At 37.6% G+C, this 26,730-nt stretch overlaps 2 protein-coding genes across 3 annotated transcripts in view; both read right to left on the minus strand.

Annotated features, from left to right (window-relative positions):
- The window catches only part of EPHX4 (epoxide hydrolase 4), a 17,394-nt gene extending 17,037 nt beyond the window's left edge, over window positions 1-357 (minus strand). The window contains exon 1 of the mRNA XM_042030232.1: window positions 257-357. The gene's annotated coding sequence lies outside the window, so the exon portion shown is untranslated. The remainder of the gene's footprint in view (window positions 1-256) is intronic.
- A 4,245-nt stretch (window positions 358-4,602) lies between these two features.
- BRDT (bromodomain testis associated) lies at window positions 4,603-26,430 on the minus strand. 2 transcript variants are annotated; one of them, XM_042030228.1, is made up of 19 exons: window positions 26,212-26,430; window positions 23,973-24,110; window positions 23,121-23,250; window positions 22,137-22,309; window positions 20,676-21,047; window positions 19,537-19,665; window positions 19,178-19,366; window positions 17,723-17,910; window positions 17,359-17,648; window positions 17,161-17,274; window positions 15,489-15,611; window positions 14,522-14,583; window positions 13,152-13,314; window positions 12,296-12,408; window positions 10,900-11,041; window positions 9,118-9,191; window positions 7,659-7,858; window positions 6,324-6,483; window positions 4,603-5,600 (listed from the first exon to the last, which is right to left on the minus strand). In XM_042030228.1, the coding sequence occupies exons 1-19, from the start codon at window positions 26,401-26,403 to the stop codon at window positions 5,532-5,534; spliced, it is 3,021 nt and encodes a 1,006-aa protein (XP_041886162.1). In that variant the 5' UTR covers window positions 26,404-26,430; the 3' UTR covers window positions 4,603-5,531. The 2 variants fall into 2 exon arrangements, with proteins under 2 accessions (XP_041886162.1, XP_041886161.1); XM_042030227.1 differs by having other exon boundaries at window positions 13,152-13,335.
- Window positions 26,431-26,730: the final 300 nt, after the last annotated feature.

Raw genomic sequence — 26,730 nt, forward strand, 5'->3', positions numbered from 1 at the left:
CCGGAGTCGCGCCCGCTTGCGCAGGGCTCGGCCAAGGAGGGGCTGTGCTCCCCAGATATTTGGCGGTGAAAAAGGGAGAAGACGTCCCTGCGGCGGCGGGATGTGGCTGTGCCACCTGCGCGCTCCGGCAGAGCCGCCAGACACATCGGAACGCGCTCGGAATGTCACTGGGAGCAGCGCGCCCACCACCGTGTTTGCCCCAGGCCCCGGCAGCGATCGCGCTGCACACTCCGAGCGCGCCCTTGAGCGCCCTTACCTTATTGCCGTGCTAGAGATGGATAGCGATAGACACGGGCCGTGTGCTTGCACCGTAGTGTTTTTCGAGACTACATTCTTTCACTGCGCCTTCACCATTACCCATTTAGAGGTGATTTTGTAAACGTATTACAATTTTAGTTATTATATGCTATTACTAATGAATATTTCTTAAAAAGATATCAATATAATTGCCTAAACATAACTTATTCTGTATTGATATCTCAACTCCTGAGGGCTGACAGAGGCTGAACAATCCCCTGCCTGCTCATTAGTAAATCACTACAAGAATACACTAAGGGGTCAACGTCTCATACAAGGCCACAGATGCCAGGGTAAGAAAAAAGGCTCGAGTCTGTCTCCTATTAACCTACTGATATGCAGGGTAAAGGGTAATTTAAAACTAGAATGGTTCACATAATCCAAAACTGTAAATAAAAGTGTAACTATATGAAGAAATTGATTTTACGGGTTATAAAAGTGCAGGTTATAAGAAATTACAGTTTATTAGGTCTAGAAGATAACAAAATGTGGACATGGTATTTGCTGACTACCAGAAAAGTGTAATTGAGCTTGCATGTCAAATCCTGATCTAACTCACAGCATGGCCTGCTTACCTTTACTCCTAATCCTTTGCTTCTCAGACTAGAGGATACTTTTGGAGACCACATGAGAGTCACAGCTAATATGTAGGTTTACATGCAGCTTCTTGCCATTTGAAGAGAGCAGAGTTGTTAAATTTTACTTGAATTTAATGAAAAACAGAATTTGTTCTTGGTCCAGATGAGTGTGTAGGATTAAAACTTAACTTCCAGGAAATAATTTTGCTCTGTCCAGCAGTGCAAGTAGAAGCTGGTTCAAAGACAGCATCCATCTGTTAACTCTAAGATGTGTAATTCAATGAGCTAGTTTTTTAAAAAAAAATTGGATAAGCATGTATGCAGACAGAATATATACAAATTTTTCACTATGCATGGAACGTAGCTTGTAGATGACTTTTGTCTGTAATATACCAAATGCTTTCTCCTACTTGTTCTAAATTCAGACTTACAAATATAGACACTGGTGTTGAATCCTAGGCCCATTGAAGGCAGAGACAGAATTAATGCTGGTTTCAACAAGTTCAAAATTTTTCTTTTTTAGAAAATCAAGTAAAATGAACTAAAGCAGCAGAAAGGAATGTTATAAAGAACGGCCTGTTACTGCATTTTCATAAATTCATGAATTAAAAAGTTTAAACAAGTTCCAAAACCCTAATCTGAATTTATTTTCTATTACTAAAGATAACATCTTTAAGGAGCTGTAAAAAGCTGCCAAGCTTCCTGTTATCAATAACACAAATGAAATACCAGCAACCTACACCAGCTGCCAACGCTGAATAACACTGTTCATGATCCCTGCTCATTGTCTGAATGCAAGCCTTACAAACTTAAGGTGAGGAGCTTTAAAAGTCAGCTGGGGAAAAAGGTGCAGGGCTGTTTAAGGCTACTTTGTTCTCTTGGGCAAGAAGAGAAGGCACATCAGAAGCAGATGATTCAGTTCAAACACTGGCCTCTGCAGACTCCAGTAGGATTACATGAATCATGCCTACTGAGCCTGAGCTTTCCCTTCGTGCTCAGATTACTCACACCGCCAACCCTAGGATTCGCATACAGCTAATTTCTTATGCATCAGACTTTGTGCTAATGACCTTTCTTGTAGCGAAGAAGCCTTTGCAACTTCTCAATATCAGACTAAGCAGCAGCAGAATTTTCCCTGAAGTGCACCTCAGTAAACCAGTGACCCAGTTAAATAAATGAGGAAGTTTGGCAGGAGTAAAACAACCAATGCTGTTGTTTATATCACAGTAGCCATCAAATTTCTTAATAAACCAGAACGAATAACTAGAATAAATCAGAATGAATTACTAGAAAACATCCCCTAAGAAAGCTTGGAAAACATGTTTGAAATCCTGGAACTGACCACAAGCTTTCACTTGCCTCCAAAGAAAAGTTGATGAAAGCCCAGTGGTGGTTTAGGCACAGCAATCACAAAATTCCAGTAGTCATCTAGAATACAAGCAGGAATAAAGATGGAACCATGATGTGCCTTATTATACAAAGGTATTTGGCCAAGCTACGCAGCAGTTCTTCTACAAAGGAAGAAGCAGAGCCAATTTTTTCACAAGAATAGAACTAAGTCTGTTTTTATTTTATACATCACTAACTACCTCAACTGTTTCATGTCAAGCTTCTAAATTATGCAAACCTTTTGGCTATGGAGTTTAGCTATGCCATCTTCAGGTATTGGATATGGATCCAATATGAGAGCTGGGAAGAAGGTAGTGCTGGTGACCTAACAGTTGTGAGCAGTGTTTGCACAATGAAATTGCTACACACCCTAATGCAGCATTTCTGGGCACCCCTACCTGTGCCACTTTAGCTGTCCTGTTTTCCAAGGAAGCTGTAGAATTCCTCTTTTATTCAGGGACATTTGCTTTATACCCTAGGACCACACTGTCCACATATGTGGCAAACCTGTTTGTACGAGGCAAATACCTTCCACACATTTTCCAAGATTTTGCAGAAGAAAGCTTAGAATCTTCTACATGTCACATGAATAAGAAAAATTGATTGCCCCAAAAATTATTTTTCTGTCTTCCTTATATTTTGATTTTCTCATCTTCTGCTCTAAATGATTGTTCTAATGGGTGCCAAGCCAAACCAATCCCAGGGCAGATGGTCTTATGTGCCTTGACAGTGTGCTTTGCCCTCTATAAAGTGCCATCTGCCCATTTGTCTTTTGTCAGCTCAACTAATCCTGTTTCTCTGAGAGACAAAAGAGGACAACTTTGCACATCACTGATTCTGCCTCTGCCTCCAGCCTGACCAACTTGTAGCTGATAGTAAGAAATTTACCATATTCCATTTTTTAGTGACAGAGCAACTTCTTAAAGCTAATAACTATCTTACCTTTCATTTATATGAAAATACAGTCTACTAGCACAGACACAAGTATACAAGTGACACATTAAAGCAGCCATTTTCAAAATGATAAAGGTAAATGAATGGTGTAACAGAACTTAGTACACCTTGTAAGTGTTAGATAACTGTTTATTTAAACAGCTCGTTTGCAGGGAGCATCTACACAAGTGGTATTCCTGCTTCTTTGAGTGTGGTCATGGCTTTGGGCAAACAGTCCTTAGAGAATTGTTACTCACGTTTGGAGGCCATCTCCCTTACCTCTGGATTCAGCCTTCTATCTGGAGACAGGAACTGATTATCCTCTCCAAGTGACTTGGAGATTGCAAATAAAGGGTTTATCAGATTAGCATTAGCACTAACATTGTGACTTTAAGCTGTCATGACAGTATAGAGTCATGGAAGCTGAAATTAGTTTTTGAAGGGACAAAAGCACCCGTTCCTACCACCAGTGCCCATATAGCTGTATAGAATGGATTCTATATACATATATATAGAATGGATTATATATATATATATATATAATTAGATAGATACAATTCTTGCCCTTCCCTCTATCACTTCCTATTTCCAAAGCAAGAGGTCTTGAGCTTGGATTAACCCAGAGACAAAATATGTCCAAGTGACAGCAAGGTAGAGAGTCCTGGATGTGAACTGCAGTATTTTATTGCAGGACAAATAGCTATTAACAATGTATAAGCTACAAATGAAGGCAGATGACTTTTGATGTGGATTTGAAAGACACCCTGACAATACCACTTTACATTACAACCCATCTTTCATCCCAAATCCCTGTCCTAGCCAAGCCCTCAAATCTCCCAAACAGCATACACTTGAGCATGTCTCCAGGCCAGGACATCCCTAGACATTGCAAAGGGTGATAGCCCAGTCTGAGTGTTTGTCATATACACTCTTTGTGCCATTGAATGAAGTAATACCATTCCAGCAATGGCAGAATTTGAAGATCCACAACTACTTTATTGTTGAATAAATATATTGGATCTAGCACTAACTCATCAGCCTGCTGCCTGAAAGACCAGACTATCATTTTGGGGCATTCTTTAGGTGGAATTTTTGAATTTAGAAGCAATTTTTTGTTTTTCTCTGAAAATTCAGTTATTTGTAAAAAGTTTTGTTTCCTTAGCTTACTTAGTTGGGTTGTCTGTGGTAGAATCTCACCACAACTGGTAGTGTTACCTTCACTTTTCATCCAGGAACTTGATAAATTGAAGTTCTCTGTAAGGACGGAGTTTTGAGTGGGAGGCTCAATGAGATCTGTAGTCTCCAAAGTGGAGTACGGGGAAAAAAATTGAATACAATCTTCAAAAACTACAAAATAAAATAATAACTACGCAAAATTAAATAAACAGGATTAAAAATAACATCAGAAATTTAAAATATTATAATGTAATATAAAAAATATACTAGTACAGTGAAATGTTGTATATAACTTATAAATTAATAAACGTACATGTCTTGGGGTCCATGCTTAAAATTTTTAAATGATGGGGTACATGACAGAATGGGTTTGGAGACTACTGGACTAGATTGTCTGAAGGGGGCCCCTTCCACCCAGAGTTTCTCTAATACACATTGTGTTTTGGTATTAATTCTATAAAACAGTATTTCATTAGTCTCATGTTAATTTCCCATAGCTGTATATAATCAACAAGAATGTATGGTTTTTACATTCCAGTTTCTACCTCAGACAATTTTTCAACATTAATAATATCTTGCATTGATCAGAAAATCTTTCAAACTGGAGCCAGTTGTTTTAGATAATTTCTTCCTGAGAAGAACTAGAACTATTGTGGTAAACATGTTTGCACCCTTAGCTAAATGTTATGTTAACATAAAATACATTAAACACATCTGGGCCTTAAAAGACATGCAAGTACATAAGACTTACTACTGAAATTATAGAGTTCATGGAAGCTTTTTTTATGATTACAGGTAACGTTACACACCCCTTAGACAGTACCACTATTAAAGAGATCTTTTTGTCACAGCCCAGATTTTGTGCAGGTGTGTCACAGTAAAGTAAAAATCATTTTTTTAATACCATATATACACAACAGATGAAACTATAATCAAATTAACAACTCCATTCCACTGTGTAGCAGACTAGATTATGTGTTACAAACAAGCAGTGAAAAAAATAAATCTTGTGACACTTCAGGTATTAATGAACAAGCTTTTAATACAAAGCATTTTAGAGAAGATCTTTAAAGCAGTCTTAACATTTAAGATCCTAACAGGTACAAAATTGTGCTATTTGTAGTAATTTGAAGTTAAATTCTATATAAACTACTGCTTTCACTCAAGATATTCTTCGAAAGATGCCATAATATCTCTCTGCAGATTCACATCAATTATCCAGGCTGTCTGCAAGAAAGCAAACAAGTGTCTTTTCAGAGCAGTCAGACATTAATGAATACTATGCAGGTCAAATACTTAATGATTTAAGAAAAAACTATAAACACATCTTCTCAAAAAATGTATGGCTTCTCTATTATGATAAATTTGAGTGTGCTTGTTGTTGAAGCCCTCAGAAAAGAGCTGAAGGATGAAAGCTTCAGTCAAACTTACCTGAATCCAGCAAGGTCTCATACTGGTACTTACATTCCATTATACAACACTAGGAATTTTAAAAAAATGTTTAATCTAAAAAAGGTAGCAATTAAAAACATTAATTACTTTCACCAATAAAACCAGATAGTTTTAAAAAGGCTCAGGCTTGGTATTTCACACCAGAACAGTATGACTAGCACTTTTGTTGACATGGAACACATTAAAGAGGATAGACAGCTTGCAAGACTGAAGGCTGGAAATTATTTAGAGGGCGGGAACTCCCCCTCAGAATTTTATTTTACCACACAATTATTCTAAGCTTATGGGAGTAATAAGACCAAGCAGATAGCTTTTCATATGATGTCACCTGAAGACATACTTTGAGTTTCCTTTTGCATTTTCTGGACTAACTCTTCAGATAGTATAGTTCTGTCATTTTCAATCATTCAAATCCTTTGAAATAAGGACCTGACCTAATATTTGTTTATTCTCTAATAAAGTTGAAAAAAAATCATGTAGCAAGAGTCAGCAACTCACTGCTTCCTTCCTCCTGCGTTCTTGTTCCATTTTTCTTGCCAAGTTACGGTCTTGATCAAGAATATGTTGTTGAGCTTTGGGCAGTTTGCTATTATGTATTTCTTTTTCAAGCTCACAGTCTGTTGCTGCCATGGCATCCACTCCTGTGCTTTCATGGTCCCTTTAAAGGCAGGAGAAGAAATCAGTATAGGATAAAAGTTCTTTTTTTTCATAACAACCTGATAGAATTCTGCAAATAATTTCAATCAGTGCCCAGTACTTAAACTGTGGTTCTCTTTCACATTGTTTCATAGTGATTTCCCTTCACGAGAGTTATGTACACACAACTGTTGGGCTGTCGTAGGTTCATGTTTCCTGTGTCCATGTGGGATTTATAGATGTGCTACACAAAACTTACGTACACTTGCTTTGAAATTCTTGATTTTCTGTTACTTTCTTGGCCTGTGATATTTTTCTTCTACCTTCATCCTCTCCAATTACTTGAGGTAGATTTTGCTAAATTCTGAACCAGGAGTATACTCTTAAGTCTCTCAAATGCTCTGATTATTAAAATAAAACAATCCAAGCAATTGACTTATTCTGATACAACCAGGAATGGGCAAGTACAGGAGAATTAGGAACCAGCTCAGATTTATCTTTCACAGGGTCAAACAGACAAGAAAAATCAAGACTACTGAAGAGGGAAATCTTGCAAACACAGTTTCCAAAAGGTGGCAAACAAAGTCTATACTTTTTTATATTACTGCAATGCAGTAATTGGTAGGTGGTCCCTTATCCCACTCAGCATGACCATAGGCCTCAGGGCATTCCCTAAAATGGGCTGCAAACAACTAGGGAAGAATACTACAGCAGGGGCTTATTGAAGGTGCCTTTCTACAGCAATGCAAAGAATTCTACTGTCTGAAGTGATGCACACTGGAACCCCTGTATAACTATGTTAATACCATGCTCTCAAAGACTATGTTATCCTGTATCCCCTTAGGAGAGCAACAAGGAAAATAAGATACTGAGGACAAATGTGAACTCTGGTCATGACCAGAGGCATTGAGTGCTCCAGAGGACCAAAAACCCTCACCTTAATGGCCAAACAAAAACCAAACAGTCCTCCATCAAAAAAAAGAAAAAAAAAAAATCCTGACACACACTAAGCATACTAACAGTGTTTTGGATGTGCAGTTGTGCTTACAGTGGTATGGCTCCCCAGCTTCACCTCACCTGTGGCAATTACCTAATCCAAAACACTTGTTCATGAATAACTAAGCCACCCAGTATACCATACAGGCAAAAACCAGAATAACACTTAAACCATAACACATAACATATGTGGTTACAAACCTTTTGTTTTCTTGTGGAAGATTTTGCAGCTCCTTCTCAGCTTGCACCAGAGGCCTTTTTAACTCCTGCACTTGCCCAGTCCTCTTTAATACTGCATCCCTGAACTGATTGAAGCTCTCAGCAGAGGCTTTTATTGGAGCTGGAATCTTCATCGTTTTACAGAGGCTTACCCAGGAATCAATAGTCTTAAATTCTGTATCCTGAAGTTATTAGAAAAAGGAAAACACAGAAGAGGAAAAAATATGCTGCAACTACTGACATCTTTTACCTGCTTAATTCTTACATTAGCACAGTGTTGTTTGGCTGGGCCTGTTTGGAAATATCTACACCAGAATATCCTTCCTTTGGCAGGATATTAGTGCAAACACAGCAATCTGAGAAGACTTTGATATGCGTTCTCATCAATTTTGAGAGTTGTTGGCAATATGCCAGCAATCATTAGCATTTGTAGCTATTCTTACCATTAAGTCTACCTTCTCCACTTTTTCATTTCAGAAAACAAGGCTGAGTTTACACAAGGTCCATTGACAAGGTTTTAATACAGAGAGCATCCATCTATCCTCTATATGTAATCCTTATATAACAATAGTTTTATACTAGGCTTGTGGGTTTTGTTTGTTCCCCTGTGGCATTTTCTTCACAGCATAAACCAGAATAAAACCAGCATTCTTAAGAAATCCTGCTTCTAGTAGAAGCATGTTGTTACGAAGGAAATACGTATTTTTGGAATTGAATTCAACATGTTAGTTAATAGCTTTCTGAAAGCTAAGTGCCTAAAGGAAAATCCTAGAAATATTTTAGTACAACAGATGATATAGAAAACTTTTTATGTCCAGAGATTCACATGATCCATTATTAGTAATTTTGATCTAATGTTTTAAAATAGCTGGTTACACGAGAAGAATTTAGTAGATGAGAAAATATCTCTGTCCTTCCATTTACTTACTGTACGCTAGGAAATACTTTGCTTAACTGTCATAAATACTTTTAGTCATTAAAAATGCTTTGTCTTTTTTCAGAATAGGTTTTCCAATAGCACCAAAACTATATTCCACATTACTCTTATTTTTGTTAGTGGATCAGCAAGGGAAAGTACACTAGTAACTTGGATATCAGAACTAGATCCAGGAACACTAGTTCCTTGTTTAAATATTAAAACTAGATGAAACAAGCCATATTTTAATATGACAACATGGGCGTACTATTTTATATATATATATATATAAATGTATCTTATATACTTTACCTTCTGAAATGAAAAGAGTCCATAGATTTGTTTGCTTTTAGCACTAAAAATGAGATAAATCTGTACAGATTATAACAATGTCCAAGGCCTATTGCACACTAAATACTCTAATCGTAAAATAACAGATTTTTAGAGAAGATCCCAGGTCAGGGAGTTATTCAACCTCATAAGTAAACTCAGCCTCTTCTCAAGTAGAACTTGAGCAACACTTACCTTTCTTGGAAGAAGTTCAGACATTGGCTCTAATATGTTTTTATCATTACATTTATCATCGGGTATACAATGACCTGATGGAAGAATTAAAAAGGGCTTTTCAATCATGTTGACTTTATGAACTATTTTTTCTCAAATCTAAATGATAAAACTTTAGTCATTCCAGGAATTGACTTAAAAGCTTACATTGCAGTTTATTATTTAGTTCAGAAAGACAGAAATTCTTCCAAACATGTCCTAAGCTTAAGTTGAACTGGACCACTTCTCTCCACTTTTGGGCAGGGAAAGGTATCATTAGCTCAGCTACAGATGAGAAATTAACTCCTGGTTAATTCTAGGAGAGGTCCAAGCAGAATGCTCAAAACATTTGGTCAGAAAGCCTCAACACAGCCCTTTGCCACTTACTTCCTTCTCCTCCCCACCTAGCCCTCTATCCTTTTGATTCCAGCATTATTTAAGAGTACGTGATAGATTATGCAAACTTATTTCACCAAAAGCTCTCAACCCTATTTTTTTTTAAAAAAGCAAATAGGTCAGCCATCAAGGGCTAGTCCTCCCCTTTCCAGTAGCCTACAGCTGTACAAATACTCCATGCTGTTACTTTATTATTTGAGGGGAAAAAAACCCCAAGCACTATTTTCAAACCAGAGATAAACAACACATTTTATCTTATCTTGTACTGTAGTTTGAGATGTTTCAGTGTTTAGGTAAATGCTTAATAAGAAACTTCAGGTAACATGTTGGCCTTTTTTTATTATGCAAAGGATAAGTTTTTGAATGTTTGAATCCAGAATACTGAAGTATCAAAGCCTCAGCCAGTTTTTCATAAAAGGGGTTTTCAGAAAGGCCTCACAGCCTCAAAACTTTATAAGTGAAAATCCTTAGCCAAAGCCATGGACAGTTCCACTGCTGCAAGTCTAAGCAAAGGGGGTCAGTAGATGTATGGCTTGGTGTGTTAAGACCCTAAAATGAATAGAAGTTCATAGAGAGTTAAATCTCCATTTTTAGAAATGCTTTAATACACCACAACTACTTAGCATTATTCTTTGGCAACAAAAAGAGAGTTCATCAGTGAACAGGCTCTGCCTTTTAATTTCATCAAGCTTTCAGAAGCTTCTTCCCTCCCTATAGAGGTGTTCTAGAGGGCAAAGAGTAAAGGAGAAACCAAAACAATCATTGTCTGGTAATACTGGACACAGAGCATGGATGTTCAGTCAATTCTTTACTTTGAAATATGTATGAAGTATAGAATGCAGCTTTCAGAGGGCCAATATTCTTGTAATAATTGCAAGTTTATTCCATAGTGAAAGTCTCATTGGCATTGATTGACTGTCAGATCCTTGTCACCAAGAGCCAAAGATAATAACTCAAAATACACACAAAGTACCCTGGGAAAAGAGCGCCATGAAGCTTCAGCAGAAGGCACGTTAAAGGCCAGGAAAGTTCAACAGATTGAGGCATCAATTCTCAGACTTCATGGAAGACTGGGTTACTTATCCCTAGTACTACATTCAGAAAGCTAAATTCTTAAATAAAAAAGTAATTTTCTTTATATGTTTTAACACAGAACAAGAACCAAAGATCTGTTTAATTTCACTTTTTTTTTTTTTTAAAGCAGCAAATAAAAAAGAAAGAGCAAGGGAAAACTGCACACCCACTGTTATTCTACAAACTGATTAATGTACAAGTGTTCAGCAATACATTTCTTTAAACCGGTTCCATATACATTTTTGGCTTTGCTCCCCTGATAATGGTTACAGTTTTTATTATGACATTACATACTTTGTTCTTGACTTATGGATGTTAAATCAGCAGTTCTCACACAGGTCTTGTTTTGAAGTTTATTTGATTTGTCTAGATGTCTTGTTTGCTCAGCTTGTTTACTCCAGTCAGCACTGTCAACCTGGAAAATGGTGTTGGATACCTAGAAGAGAAGCTAGACTTCAAAATATGTTCTTCATAGTATTTGTGTTTAGCACATAAGGATTGTTATTATACAGCATCAGGATTAAAGGTTTTGAAGCTTAGAGCAGTAAATTCTTGCAGCTCCAGTTTCTGTAAACACGAGGGAAGAAATAAATTTCATTCATATTATGATAACCAAAGCAAGTTCATACCTCAAGACTTCAGATTTAGAATATGCACTGCTCAGCAATCCCAAGTGATAGAGTGGGTAGAGCATGAGAAACTGATACAAGATCTTTAACCCCTAACATTGTACAGCAGAATAAGGTTGTCATAAAGCCTGCTGCACTTGAGCTTGTGGATCAGGGTAAAGGGTAGCTGTGATCTTCAGTGCAGTGGTATTTTTTCTCTGTGCAGTAATCCCTTGAACTGAGGACAGTGCTGCACAAACCTGAGTCATAATTTGCATTACATGCTACCTTGGACAGTGGACACCAATAGGAAAGGGCAAGCTGCTTTTCATCCTTAATAGCAGGACACGTTCTTGTGCTCATAGATTCAAAAGGTAGTTTCTATCCATTGCCAAAAAGAAAGCTATTACAGCCTGATTAAAGCAACTAAAATTTACACCACATCATCTTAGGAGGGAAGTGATCTTGCTGCAGTAACATCAATAACTTCTTTTGTTCCACAGAGGCCCTTCTAACCAGGATACTCTCCAAGAACATACTAAGACAGAAATCAACAGTGACTGAATATTTTGCAACCTCATCTAGACCCTGAAAACCCCAGTTTCCATAGCTTTAGGAAAAGTATGAAAAGCAAAACACTTTTCCAGTATAGCCTCTAGACCCTCAATATCACTTAGTTTGTGAAATTGATACTTCTACAAAACCAAAACACACATTATAATCTGCTTCTTTTGTAAAGCTGTTGGTTTACAGGGTGGACTTTTAACCTGGAAGTGTGCAAGGGTTACTTAAGTTCAAGCTATAGCCCCAAAAAGACGTAAAATAAGCTTCATAGTACACTATAAGCTTGATCAGCCAAGCTTTCCTTTTGTGTTGCAGCCAATAGGCAATGAAGTAATGCCCTGTTAAAGGATGAGAATCACTTTGTTATTCGGGTTTTAGAAAACTTTTGTTGTAAACCTTAAATGGCCTTCATCACATCAAATTCAAGCCTGAAGTGTTATATTACATCTTATTTAAAGGGTAAGAACATACAAAGATGCTGTTTGAAATTAATTCGTTGGAGAGAAGCACATATTCACCTCTGGAAGAGCATTTCTGGAGTGGGTGACAGAAGACTGAGTTGTCTTTGGAGTACTCTGAGGAGTTTGCTGGTGTGGGGCATCATGCAGAGCAGGTACAGCTGTGATTATACCTGAGAAAGAAGTAGGGTATGATTTTCCCCCTGTCATGCAAAATGCAGTCCTACATCTCAAAATTAGGTCACTGTTTGGATCTGTGGAGTAACTCAGTATGAAGATATGCATTCTGGCCACATGATTTAAGAGAGTTATTTTTAATTAGTTTTTAATTGATTTCTCAGTTCATCAGCTACCAGTTCATGCTGTCTTCTACCAAAATCTCAGAAGTGTCTGATGTTATTAGACTTTTTGAAATGAGGGAGGGAAAAGAATAGCTCCTTGGGTCAAGTTCCTAAGCAACTTCATGTATTTGATGTGTCTAGACAACAACAATCAATTCAGAAGACCTATGGCACCAAGCCTTACATTCAGCTGATAGGGATTTCAGACATGAACTTGGATAGTGGGGACAGTTTTAAGCATCTAATTCCTGCCTAAAGGTGTTCAGCACTTCCTGTAACTCCCAAGTCCTTAAGGTATCCTTTTCCATCTCATTGGAAGGAAGCACGAACACCTCCTGGTTTTAATACTACTCTGCCCTGCCACAAATGCCCCAGTAATCAGAACCCCCTAGCCAATCCTCAGTGCTGCCATGCTTTAATTTACATCACGCTCTTTTGTAATCCATACCCTGCAAGGACTTTTTCAGTTATCCACTTGCTAACCTCCAGAACGCCAAGATAAGCTTGCTGGGCAATACAGGCATACTGACACCCCTTCTTTCCTCAGCAGTCAAATATAACCATAAAGGTATTACCTGAGAGAGTCTGAGCATTTTGTTCTGAAGGATTAAGTGATCTAAACTGAAACGTTTGTGGTGCATTGGGAGGTTGCTGCTGCAGTTCAGATGATCCATGATTTTGCAAGCTACTAGTAAGAGAGGAAGGCTGTGCTTGCAGAACAGCATTGCAGGATGTCCTCTGTAAACAAAGTGGTATTCTCTATAAAGAGATTGCAGTGGTTAATACAGCCAATTTTTTTTAATAGCTATTTGATCCTCTTCTCCCACCACTACCCATTTCCACCGTTTATCGGATTCAGTACTCCTTGTATTATGATCCTGAGCCGTAATTTTCTAAGAGTTTTGATGACAAAAAGCTGTGAGGTAAAGTGCACACTCTGCCTTGGTCTGACAGGTACAGGAAACCCCTGAGAACAAAATGTAATGTGAGGATTTCAAGTATGATTGGTGCTACTGAAGGTCAGTAAGGGGCTGCTACAACTGACCAAGCTGAAGCTCATTTCCTGGATCCTGTTTTCTCAAGTTTATTGCTGTCATTCTGTCACTGCAGAGGCTGCAGTTCTTAAGCAAAAAAAAAAAAAGGGTGTTGCATAATTCCTTCCCTGAGTCTTTGCTTATGAAGATGCAGAAGGAGCAGCTGAATAATAAATTTGCAGCCTAGTTTCCCATACTTTAAGGGAAAGCAAGTCTATTGCAAGAAGAATGAAGATTTTGCTGTGATTTTGCTTTGAAATTCAAGGTCTCTGTCTCTGGTAGCTTCAAGGGAAATTGTTAAAGGCAGCTAACCTTGACAAGAAATAACACCCACTGTATAATACAGTAACAGAGCAATTCAATCTAAGAGGCATTAAGAATTATTTCTAGATAAAATTACTGTTGATTCTAATAATGCCATAGCAATAAGCAATATTAAGGTATCCTGAAATTAAGGAGTATATTGTACAATTTATTTCTTTTCAGGTGTAGAAGTGAGGTTATTAATAGATTGAAAAACATTTAAGTGGGGCTTGCACTGTTTGCTAGGTCAATTCTATCGATTTGGAGAGTATCTGTCTTTTTTGGGGGTAGGTGGGGTATGTGGAACATTCTGCCCTTCATCAAACACAATCACCACAATAATTATAAAAGGTAAAAGCCTCAGAAGTATATCTGTTCCTGTATAGATGCATAAACTACTTCTAACAAACAGCTCATGTGAATCTTCATATCAATCAGTCCTACAAAACACATAGCATTCAAGCCATATTCATTATTTCCTGATAAAGTTGCATCACTTCTAGTACCATTATATGTTAAAAAATAACTTTGCTTAACAAAGTTATTTGCGTAATTACTTTGTTATTTGTTTAGGGCAAAACCACTATATCCATTCCAGCCAGGTTTACCTTAGACTTTTCCGTAGAAGCTGGACAGTTCTGCCTGGCTCCAGTCTGTTTTGAACAGGTTTCTGTAACCGTAAATACAGTGAGGTGGGCAGAAAAAGAGGGACGGAAAAAACCAAATCAGTCATTGACATATGTTTCATTATTCACACATACAAGGTGTGAGTTGCAGTTGTACCTAGATTCAAACCTCACAGTGAAAGGAACATTATCTTGAATACATTGACTTGAGCTTGATGTGTTTAGAGAACTTCTCCCAGATATAAAAAGAGACCACAAAGATTCCTGCAGGATCAGGGTCTTCATTGCCATTGATTCACTGTGTTTGCTCCCCCCCCCACCACTGCAGAGAGTTGAGCATTCATCTCACCTTATACCTCATATGGAGATCTAACACGGTAGACCTCCAGTTTGGCAGATCTATTCTTCCCTAGAAAACTAAAGAGAGTTCTGTGTACAGAGAAACATCATTCAGTGTTCTGATGCTGTAATACCCTTTAAACAAGCTTGAAACAGCTTAAGCACCAGGGTGGATTTTGGCTCTGCAGTTAGTGCTGTAGGCACTTTTCTTGCTCAGGTCATCCTTCATGCTGCAGACCAGAAGATGAAATTAAAATGAATCACACTTTCAAAAAGGGATCAAAGCTACAAGAATAAGCTATAGCCCAATAGTTGAGTATCCAGGTTATATACACAGACCTTTTGCTAGCTTATTTTGGTCCCTAAAGATTTTCACTTGTAAGTTGAATGGATGTAGTGGGGTTTGGTTGTTTTGTTCTTGGGTTTTGTTTTGTGTTACCTGGAATCTCAGTATTAAGGCATTCATTTTGTAGCATTTGAATTAAGCCTTCAAAATGGAGCAGAGGAAACCAAACCAAAGATAACTAAAATCCTTTGTAAGCATGTGGAACAGTAGATGCTAACAGAGAAGATTTTTTGCCTACACAAACACAAAAATAAACTTTCTAACCTGATTCAGAGTCACTGCTATCTGAGGAGCTAGAATCACTGCTGGTGCTGCTGCCAGAATCTGAGGAGCTGCTGCTGTCACTCAGTCTGCTTGGCTCAGTACTTGACTCAGCATTGTTTTCAACTGCAAGAGAAAAAGAAAGAATTCAGAGCAACCTGCAATGGAGCATTCTTCATATACAAGACTAGGATCAACCTTGTTAGGCCTGTTCTCCCATGTAAGAGTTCATCTTATTTCCCTTCCTTGTGTACTGTCAATTTAGCAGTGGACTTGAAAACAAAGGCCTCCCTCTAGAAAGGGGAAGAGTGGGATTTACCAGCAGCAAGCTAGTTGAATGAGTGAAATATCCAAGGAGAAGCTGTAGTCACACAATTTACAATTCTGAAGTAGATTAAAACTATACAGTCTTAAGACACAATTCAAGTAATTTTCCCCCATAAGCTTTCCTGCTGTTAAGAGCCTGTTTCTATGCATGTTGCTGCTGCCAGACTTGGATGTAGAGTTCTTTATCTACAGTCAGCTCTTCTTTCCTAACCACGTGTACTACTCCCAAATTGCCATCTTTTGCCACCTCCCCACCATCTGACTATTTTTCATCTACAGGGTTGATTTTACTTGGCTTACAATGATTTTGCAGTCAAATCTTTTTCAAAAGTTTTTGCTCTGATAGAGGCTTCGAAAATGAGAAGTTACATGGATACCTGTTTCCCTGGACACGAGTCCAGATTTAGCTCTTGTAAACAAGCCAGATACCAGTTGTAAAGATTTCCTAGCCAGCTTTTTTCCCTCTCTTCACAACATACTTCATAATTGATTTCAGCTGCTTCTTTAAGCTTTTCTTTGTAGGATATTTTCAAGCCATTATGTATACAAGACAGGAAGACCTGACTGAGCTAATGCTGGATACAAGTGTCCCTGTGTCTTCCAGAGATGATTCTATCATTTCAGCTAACTGGTTTTACATAGGAGCTAAATAGATATCCAGTGGCAGGCAATAATAGCACTCACTCTTTTAATGAGGAACAGCTTGACTCATAATAGCAGCATCAGCTGCATTGATCCATTCTCAGCCCCTGATGAGAGCCATCAGTAAGTGTACAGCTCAAGTGCGCACTGAATTTCTGGCTTTGATCTTGAAATGCATTATTGCCTGAAAAATGGAATTGATTCTCCTAGGACACTTCCTTAAGTCTAAGATAACACAGCACACCTGTCACTGATACACAAGTTTTGTTAGCATGGCAGCATTAATGACACTGCCACCTAACAGGTATGACTAGAATTGGTTATTCTTGCATCTCTAAACCACAGAAAATGAATTGCAAACAGACTGTGTGACTCTCCACACACCCCACCATATTTTCATATATTAGCATAAGAGAATTGTTCAGTGTCTCAATTTCTGAAGCTGTTACCATCTTTACCTGTAATAAAGTATTAGGTGCAGAAATAAGGAAGCTGCTTTAGACAGAACAAGTAACTGACCAAATTTGCTGCTGTGACTCCAGCTCACTCAACATAGAAAGAATCTTGAGACTAGCTGTGGGAAGCTTAATACCCCAACTAATCTGAGGAGAAAGTCCCCACCTGCCTAACAGGACTGAAGCCCGAGGGAAGAATTCCACTTTAAGCTATTTCCGTTGCAAATGAGTAAAAGTAAGAGCCACATTACCCTTGAAGCTCTCCTTCTTTGGGTTTAGTTGACCATTGACATCCAATAGTCTCTTCTCTAGCTCTTGTTTCCTCTCAGAATTAAGTTCTTCTTTTGACTTTGTTGGATTTTTACCTGCATGTGAAACAGAAGTTAACATGAAAGCAAAACAGAAAGTAAATCTAGTGGGCTTTTTAAAACATCATTTATGCTACCTACCCTGCTTTCTTTGTTTCTTCTTCAAACAGGTTGCTACATATTTCTCTAGTTCTCTGAGTGTTGAAGCATTTAAAGTTTCGAAGTCTATTTCTATCTCATCAGGGTTAGAGTTCCTCAGTGCAGGTTCTCTTGACTGTATTATATGGACTACTTTTCCAAGCTTATCTCCAGGGAGTTTATTTATGTCCAAACTCAACTGTCGTTTTTCATCATAATTCATAGGTTTGGCAGCATCTTCATCTTCTGACTTATGTGCCAACAAGATCTGCTGCATGGTTTTCTTTGATTGACTGCAGGAAAAAAGTATACTGCAGTAACAGCAGTTTAAAATAATTTGACACCCACACAAGTTCCCCACACTTACATGTTTAATGACAGCTTTTTCTTAGATTTCTTCATGTATTTCAGATTTTTCTTCTTTTGAATCAAGCTTTTTATTTCAGCTTTTTCCTTGTTCTTTCTTTTCTTACTTTTAGCCTTCCCTTTTTTCTTTTCTGGTCTAGATAAGCATGCTTTGGTCAAAAGCCACAACTGCTGGTGAAGAGCTTTAAGCTATCAAAAAGAAAAAGAAAACAAAAAACCCCAAAATCCTGATAATGTTGGCCAATGTAGGAGGAACAATAAATTGGTCCTAAATATCACAGGAAATTTGTGGCAGCTGAGTGGATATTAATAAGATATTTGCTTTCCAAACCAGATTTATTTTCCAAACATTTTACTATATTTTATCTTAGTCACAGATTATGCATCTAGAAGATGTAGGACTGTTTATTTTATTCAGACATTTCTAACAGCATGTGCCTTCTAGCATCCTGTCAAGAATACTTTCCTCCACCCCCTCCCCCAAAAAAAAGAAAAAAAAGAAAAGAAAAAAAAAAAAGAAAAGAAAATCACTGTAGGGGTTTCCAGAAGCCTCTCTTCAATTTCAGGCATTTGGGATGCACATAAATGCCTTATTTGGTTATACTTCTACAGCATTGCTGAATTAGGCACGTGGGACTGGGCTCATACATCTCATTTTGCAATATGAAATGGCTAGTTGGGACATAGTAAGAGTTTAGAAGAGCTTCACACAACATGAATTGGAAGATGGTCAGATAATGAGATTAGAAATCAGACACACTGAAATAACTCACTACTGTAAAGGTTGGCTTGTACATTTCCTTCTGCCTACATTCATAAATTGATGATGCTAGTCTGACAAAGTCTGAAAACTCTCTCATTTGACTAGCAGAACAAACACTAATTTTCCTCAGAGTTTATAGATACATCAGCAACAGGTTAAAAAGTTACATTCAAGCAGAAGCAACACCCATCACACTCCTAATATGAAGCATAGCTTTGCTTCACTGGTTTACATGAGATTCCTTGTTTTCTCTCTCATACTGAGCTTTGTGAAGTAGAATTTAATGACTTTTGTGTGGCTCAGAAGAGACTGAGGGTAAGGATAAGGCTTTTTAACCATATGAAGTAAATGATCCTGTTGGAAAAATATGCTACTAAGCTACATGTGGAATGTCTGCAGGCTCTCATACCACAGGAACACAGTTTTATTTTTTAAGAAGTTTGAGAGTCCTCTGAAGAAGTGGTAGGCAAGAGTAGTAGAACAATTGTTCACTAAAACCACTTTGTATTTGTTGAGGCACTATTTGTTTAACATTTGGCAGTGCTTCCAAATGGGAATAAAGTTCTGTGTTAAAAAGACAAGTTACTAGAATCTTTCAAAAACTGATTTTTGTTGCTAAGCCTTGGTATAAACCATTGAAAAGGGCATTGCCAGAGAGATCTTAAGTCACACATATTAAGTACTAATGCTTACCTGCTCCTGAAGCTTTCCTAAGTGCACTTTTCTTTCCTCTTCAGAGTCTTCAGATGATTTTTCTTCTGAAGAGTTATCATTACTACTTTCACTGGAATAAGCTTCTGTCATTTCTCTCATAGGCTGTGGCAGATGATCACTTGCAACAGGCTCATCAGGAATTTTAGCAAAGTGCATTTCAAAAACATCCTGAAGAGTTAGGTTTGGGAACAGCATATTTTTCAGATTTCTAAAAGCATTATGCAGCTACTACTTGTAGAACTACACAGAAACATAGTAGTTCAGTAATATTAGTAGATTCTACACCAGGGCATGAGATGAACTATTCTTTTTCAAGTCTGACTTAAAAGACAACTCACCTGAAGTTTTCTTGCCATAGCAACTATTTCATGGTCTGGAGAATTATGTTTGTAGCAGCTCATGAACATTAATCTAACATCTGTAGCAAATTCTTGTATATCACTATATTCAAAGTTATCCATTTTCTTCTAGAGGAAAAGAAATTTAAGGCACATTTAGTAGACAGTATCACCATGAACAAGCCGAAAGAAAGGAGGAACAAGAATTTTGACATATATAGTCAGGTTCAGCTTGTACCAAGACAGTAAATATTATAAAAAACATTATGGAAATACCTGCTTCTCATTTCAACATTGTCTCTTTAACAAAGTTAAGAGATTTTTTCCCCCCCCTCTTTTAAACCGATTTAATTGTAATTGCTAGAAGGACTTTGTAGTACTAGTTTCAGCACTTGGTCAAGATGACAGTGTTTGGGTGGTTTTATTTGGCTCTGAACTCAGCATCTGTTTTTGATTCTAAACATGGTATTTACACAAAGCTTATTCCATAATAGCTGGAGTCAAACTAATGGACTAGAAATTGGGAAATTACCTTTGTATTGTGCAAGTCAGCTTTCAAGATAATTTAGTAAACTATTAAAATTGAACATTCCCCCAAAAAATGGAGCTTAAGTGGGCTAAATAGTTTAACCCCATACAAACACTCTCAGTGTTCACAGAGCACCATCCACATATCTCCATCTAGAATGGGTGCTTTCCACTCAAAAGGTGAAACATGTAAACATACAGCGCAGAAGTTCTAGGGCACTTCACCAAGAATATTGAGATTGAGGGAAAAGCAGAAGTGGGCAGAATTGCATTTTGTTTTATGGGACATTAACAACAGCACTGCGTGTACAGACAGATATTTAACATGCAGCATGCTTGGAAGGGCTTCATGGAGATCATAATTCCCTCACTACTTATATTAGCTTGTTCAGCAGATAAGTAGATTAGCCACTATGTGTGGCTATGTGTCACAACGAGACTCAGAAGAGTTTCTTCAGTGACCTTGGCTAAGTTTGAGAAACAAATGTATTTGGTTTCTAGACCTGTTATGTCTTTCAAAGGAGAAGCAGCTTTCATGACACCTTCTCAGCTAACAGATTTAAAACCTTATAATTACACAAATAGTCTAATTTCCCCAGAAACATACTTACTTTAATGGTTCCTAGGTCTGTAGGAAATTTGGCAATGGCTTGGTTCGCACCAGTGGAGAAAGATGCCACATCTAGAGGTTTTAAGAAAGGCCATGCATATGCTGCATGTTTCTTTGAAAACATTTCTTTAAGTATTGCATTACAATGTTTTAGTTGTTCTGACAACTGAAACTTTTTAATAATTCCAGGTGGCTGTTGAGAATCTGAAAAGGATCTATTCAGAAGCTTGTTTGTTACCATACATTCATTTTCACCTCCACGTGCTTTAACAGCTTTTCTTTCATTAAACATTGCAGAAGATTCACCACTTGCTGTCACTATTGAAGTACTAGGAGTTGTAGTGTCAGCCTTCCTTTTCACACCTTTTTTTGCCTAAGAAAAGACAAAAATAAACAGGTGTTCAGAACAGTAAGAGAATAGTCAGTTTTAGATTATTCTTTCATGTGTGTGTAGTCCAAAAAAGTGTCAGAACTTTTACAGCTATTGAAGTCACAGCAGAATGCAGCAATCCCCCAACCTTAGACTAAATACCTACAAGGTATTACAAGATCAGCACACCAGACTCCATCTTAGATGTAAAGAAAAGAAGAAGTACTGCAGGTCAGGCTGTGGTCAGATTTTAGCCAATTGTGAGGATCCCACGAAGCTGGCAGGTTATGAAATTACATGCAAGTTGACAGCTACAGGAAGGGGGAAAACTACTGCAATTAATTTTAGGCCTGGTTGAGTGCCTTATGCACATGGTTTATCGCTGTTTTTCTCTAACTTGATCAGTATTTGGTTTGGAAGCCATATAATGTGTGCTTTTTCATCAGTGTTCAGACTCTGCGTGAGTGTAAATAGACACTATAGGAGAGTCTGGAAGAAGTGCCTGTTGCTCACTGAAGAGCAAAACCAAAACAAAGTCAATACAGGAGTGTTTTTCGTATGTTCACATACAACTCAGATTGAGGTAAACAAGAATTTGCTTTGCTTTTGTGAGCTACAAACACCTTCCATTCTAGTTACACAGTGTTTAAGCAAACATGCTAATTTTTGGAGAATCAAGCGTTTGATTTATGTTGAAAACACGAGAAGTTATTAAATAGAACTTAGAGCTTTATTTTAGTACTAAAACCTTTATCCTTAAGGTGAAGCCTGCAGAAGTGTATATAATAATACACTTCAAGAATGATCATCTTAAAATTAATTTTGTTTCTTTGAGAACAACATTTTAAAACCACATTTATAAGGAAAGATGCGCCAAGCAATCATCCCAATTTCTGTTTAGTTTCTAGAATTAGTACTGGCCCAGTTATTTAGCAGAGACCTAGATTTTAATAGAGATCTCTTACTATCTTCTATTATAATAAAAGTTTCAAAAAGATACAGCAATAAGAATGGCTCCTAAGGTTTTGCCGTCAGTGCGTGAGGAAGCAATTTCAATATCTTTCTTTCTGAAAGTTATTTGAGGAAACTTACTTTTGTTATAGAGACTGCAGCTGGCATTAAAGCAGCCAGCTGAGCTGCAGACAAAGGAGCCAGTGGAACCTGCTGTTGCTCTCGAGTCATCACTGGAGGCTGCTCACTGCTTTCAGCTTGTTTCTCATTTGAGCTTTGTTCATTTGAAGTCCCAGGGTTGGGCTGCTGTGGTTCTGGTTATTTTAATACAGGACATTTTAGGAGTTAGGTCTTCAATATTGCAGTTAATTTCTTTCATGGTCAAGTTGACCAGTTGTCAACATAATCACCCTTCTATACATGAATGACAAATACATGCAAACAAGAGTGTTTGTTACAGCAACCTTGGTATCCTCCTCTACTCAGCACTGTTAGTGCTTCAGCTAGAATATTGTACCAAGTTACACATTATTTGGCTTCAAGAAAGTGTGGATTAACTTCAGACCAAAGATTAAAGAGGCATCATACTGCACTCTGTACATTGTAAAAATGTTCTTGCCAAGGAAAGTATCAAGTTATTTTCTACAAACACAAAGACCAAGCAGCAAAGGGTGCAGACTGCATCATGAAGGTTCATGTTTCCTAAGCATAGTTAATATCTGCATATATTGCTTAGCAATATTACAGATCTCCACCACTGAGATCTCAGAACAGTTTAGACCAATGTTTTTCTGTATTTTGTTTGGCTGGTTAGATTACTCATGTCTTTTTCGTTCTTACTCTGTTTAGTTCCCACAGATGTTCACAGTGCTAAGTGGCATGACAGTCTCTGAATTGGAAGTCAGATTCCTTTTCTTAAAAAAAAAAAAACCCAAAAAAACAACCACTTGGGTTTTTTTTTTTTTTTAGCTTCTAAAGCCTTATAGAAGTATTGTTATTTGTCTGATTGTTCTGGAAAGAGTAGAGAACACCCAAACTGTTCCAGGGTTGGGTTGTGACAAAGAGCCTATTTCCAGTTTTGCTTGCTTAATACATTACAAGTTCAGCATATAAAACAAGCCTTACCTTCTGTCTTCTTTCCTTTTCTCTTTCCTTTATTGAGACTCACTAGTCTTTCTTCTGGGGGCATATGGGCTATTTTCTGCATAAACACTTTTTCTAGTTCTTCAGCCATAAACACAATGTCATCACCTGGCTGCAAAATATGGGCCATACCACTCAGTCAAGGAGAAGCTGCAGTATTGGGAGCTATCTCTTAAAACAACCAGACTAGAGAATTCTGTCCCAACAGATTGAAAAAAGCCACCAGTACCCGAGAGGTCTAGAAATCATTGCCATCCCTGCCCCTGCAACTCTAAAGCAAATTACTTTACCATTGAAATACTCTTTCTCCCACTGTTCCACTGAAAAAAACTCCTTTACATCTGCATACTTCTACAGCAAAGGCCAAAGGGGGCAGATCTACAACTCCCTTTTTTACTCCTGTGTTCTGAAGAAGCTGTTGAAGCTCAAAGACACTGACACAGCCAACAAATATTCAAGCACAGGGAGGTGCTCACACTTCATTAGGTTAAACTTGTTGAAGGAACAGAGCATGGCTCAGGCTTGCTAGCTTTAGACTTGCACAGCAGTGACATTGTGCTTGCTGTTCATGAGCTCTGCAGCTAAACCTCAGAGATTTTGGATGAGGGATCATTGTGCAGAAAAGACTATGCACTCGGTTGTTGGAACAGCAAGCTAGACTTCACTTGTGTCCTCAGTCAAACCTAGAAAAAAAACCTCCCCAACATTTCAGAGAAAATAGTTCCAAAAAAATCATGAAAATGTCAACTAACTTACTGCATGTTCTAATAACCATGTGCTTGTTTGTATCATTCAGTAGAACCCGTTACTGGTACAAGTTGCTGTTTCACATACCTTGTTATACATGTAGCAGTTCCAGAACATAGTTTTAAAATCTTCAATGCATTCTGCAGCTTTTGTGTAGTAATTATGTTCCAGACGCTTTTTTATGGTGCCTAAGTCCATAGGTTTCTTTATGATAGTGTAATAATCCTGTAGGTATTGAAAAAATAAGTCACCAAACAGATACCTTAAAATTAGGATATGAAGATTTTTACAGATTTAGTTATGAAAGTTAAATTACAAGAGAGGAGAATTGCATTATGGTAGAAGCAATATTTTATTTAAAGGAAAACATTCCCCTATAGTCATAGGCACCAAAAAAGTACGTGTTCAGGAAATCTTCAGCTTATATTTTGTCCTTGTCCTTCCATGTAACATACCATTTAAAGCCCCAAAGAATATTTATTTCAACAGGCTCCAGAGCTGTGCTGGTAGTAGTACTTATTAAAAGTATATGCACTTCTCATTTGTTATCTCAAAGCCATTTACACAAAGTAGCACTCCAGTTTACAGAACAGAGGAAAAAGAAGCCAAACTTCAACAAAGTCTCAGTCACTAACAAAAAGAACCTACCAAGTTTTCACAATTGCTGCCAAATACTTTATACCTGGCTATATTGGCTCTCCTCTTAGGGTTGGTCTAGTGAAGATGTGGCAATATCACTGAAAGGCAGCTGGAATGGGAACTGTCACCATTATTGTAGTAGCATAGCTAAAACCTTGTGAGGCTGTTTCCCTGATGGAGCATTTAAGAAATTGGAATGCAAATATCCCCACTAAGTTCACATATACATTATAACATATACATTGCAACTGTATGAAGTAACTACTACTTCTGGAGTGTTCTAAAGCTATCCTAACAATCTGTTTTGGTGAAATAGAAATGCTGAATACACCAGAGTGCAGGCTATTTAATTTAGCAAAACAAAAATGCAATTAATAATTAAATATTGTCCATTCTGCATCTTCTAACATTTGGCGGAGAAATGCAAAGGGGGCAAATACTTTTACTGCTCTTGCCATGGAGCCAGATGCTTGCTTGTTACTGTGCAATGGTTGAACTAATACATACTCTTAGAAGTCAAGAGGCTGCCTTAGAAATCCAGAGAGGCAGAACGGGCCTGAAGCCAGCTGCAAGTGGTACCACAACTCTGATGGAATGCCCCTTAATATTAGCCTTAACTGACAGCCACTTCCAAGAAGGAAAAAAGGTAAGAGAAGACACAGAGTGATAGTCACTTTGTGCTTTTGTACAAACCGACCAGATGGGTTTGTCAAAAGAAACAGCCACAGAAAGACTTTTGTCTGCTCTAAACATAGTTTGCAAAATTAGTCTTGAAAATTTGTGAGAAATAAATATCAATGCTTAAGCTGGTGGAGGGGAAAAAAAGAAAACAATCCAAGGGAACATATAATGGTTTTATTTAACACCTTTCTACTTATCTACCAAGAGCAGTATCTTCCAGGTCATTTGAAATACCATTGTGCCAATAACCTGTATTTTCATTTGACTGAAAAACATCCAAAATTGGAGTCTAAAAATACCTGAATTAAAATCACATGTCACAAAGCATTGTAGTCAGGCACTTTGTTACAATTAAGCTGTAGCATAAATAACATGGACGCGGCAATACAGAAAAATCATTTAAGCATCCTATCTTCTATTTCATGGAAGGAGGTTCTTCCACTGTGGTATAATGAGAACCACATCTCTTTATTTCCATATTTTTGCAGGGACATTTATTTCCTCTAGAAACTTCAGAGCATAATGATTTGAAATTGACAAATACTATAGGTCTAATGACTTCTCTGCTACAAAATGGTTCCAGACTTGCCTGTTTACTTCGGGGTCAATCAGATCTGATTTTCCATCATAACGTATTTGACATTAAGGCTGCCTAATATTAAAAAAACTCAAAGGCCAAAGAAAATACTCATCATTTGCAGTTTTAATAAATATGTCTAAACCAGAAGACAAGACTGAACACCAATATACAGAAACTCTAAGAAGCCTGTTTAAGTGTTATTATTATCATCCATTAGAAATACTGATTTACTAGTTTCAGATCAGAAAAATCAGCAAAAAGGCAGCATTTCTCTAGAAAGAAAAGTGTTTTCTCATAGACTTGGATTAATGACAGCAGTTCAATAGCAAAAATAGTCTTCCAAAATCTCTTGCATCAGAAAAAACCTGTTTAACATTAATTGACACGATTTACATATTAATACCCCAATTCCAAAATGGTTCTTACAGGAAGATTCAGTGCTGCTGCATCTACAGGTTGGTGAAACGGCCAGGAAAAGTTGTGTCTCCACATGGCTCTCATGACCACCCTCTGTAAGTACTGAAGTTGGTTTGTTTGACATCCACTACTTTGGTTATTTATGTATTCTGGTGGAGGAGGGTTAATAATACTGGAATGGTGTTGGCTTTGAACAGACATCTTTAGTGAGTTTGTATATCCACTTGTTCAAAGATCTTTATGCATTTAACCTGAAGGGAACAAACCAGAAATATTCAGTGAAGATATCTAGATTTAATGCTGTTTACATGTTCACATGTTTGTAGAATGTCAATACTGTAACTCCAGGCATACCTTCATGTTTTAAGCAAGACATTTATTTTAAAGTGCCTATTTGGATATACTGCACCCCTAGAGTCTAGGAATGCATACTAGCTTTCTCCTAAAAAATCTGATAGCCTGCTTTTCTTAACAGAATGAAGTATTTCATGAGGTGCAGAAAAAGTCATGATAAGGTAGACAGCTACT

The sequence above is a fragment of the Corvus kubaryi genome, unplaced genomic scaffold (assembly GCF_017639235.1).
Source record: "Corvus kubaryi isolate FWS band 111438036 unplaced genomic scaffold, C.kubaryi_AGA036_p1.0 37334, whole genome shotgun sequence".
Taxonomy (NCBI): Eukaryota; Metazoa; Chordata; class Aves; order Passeriformes; family Corvidae; genus Corvus; species Corvus kubaryi.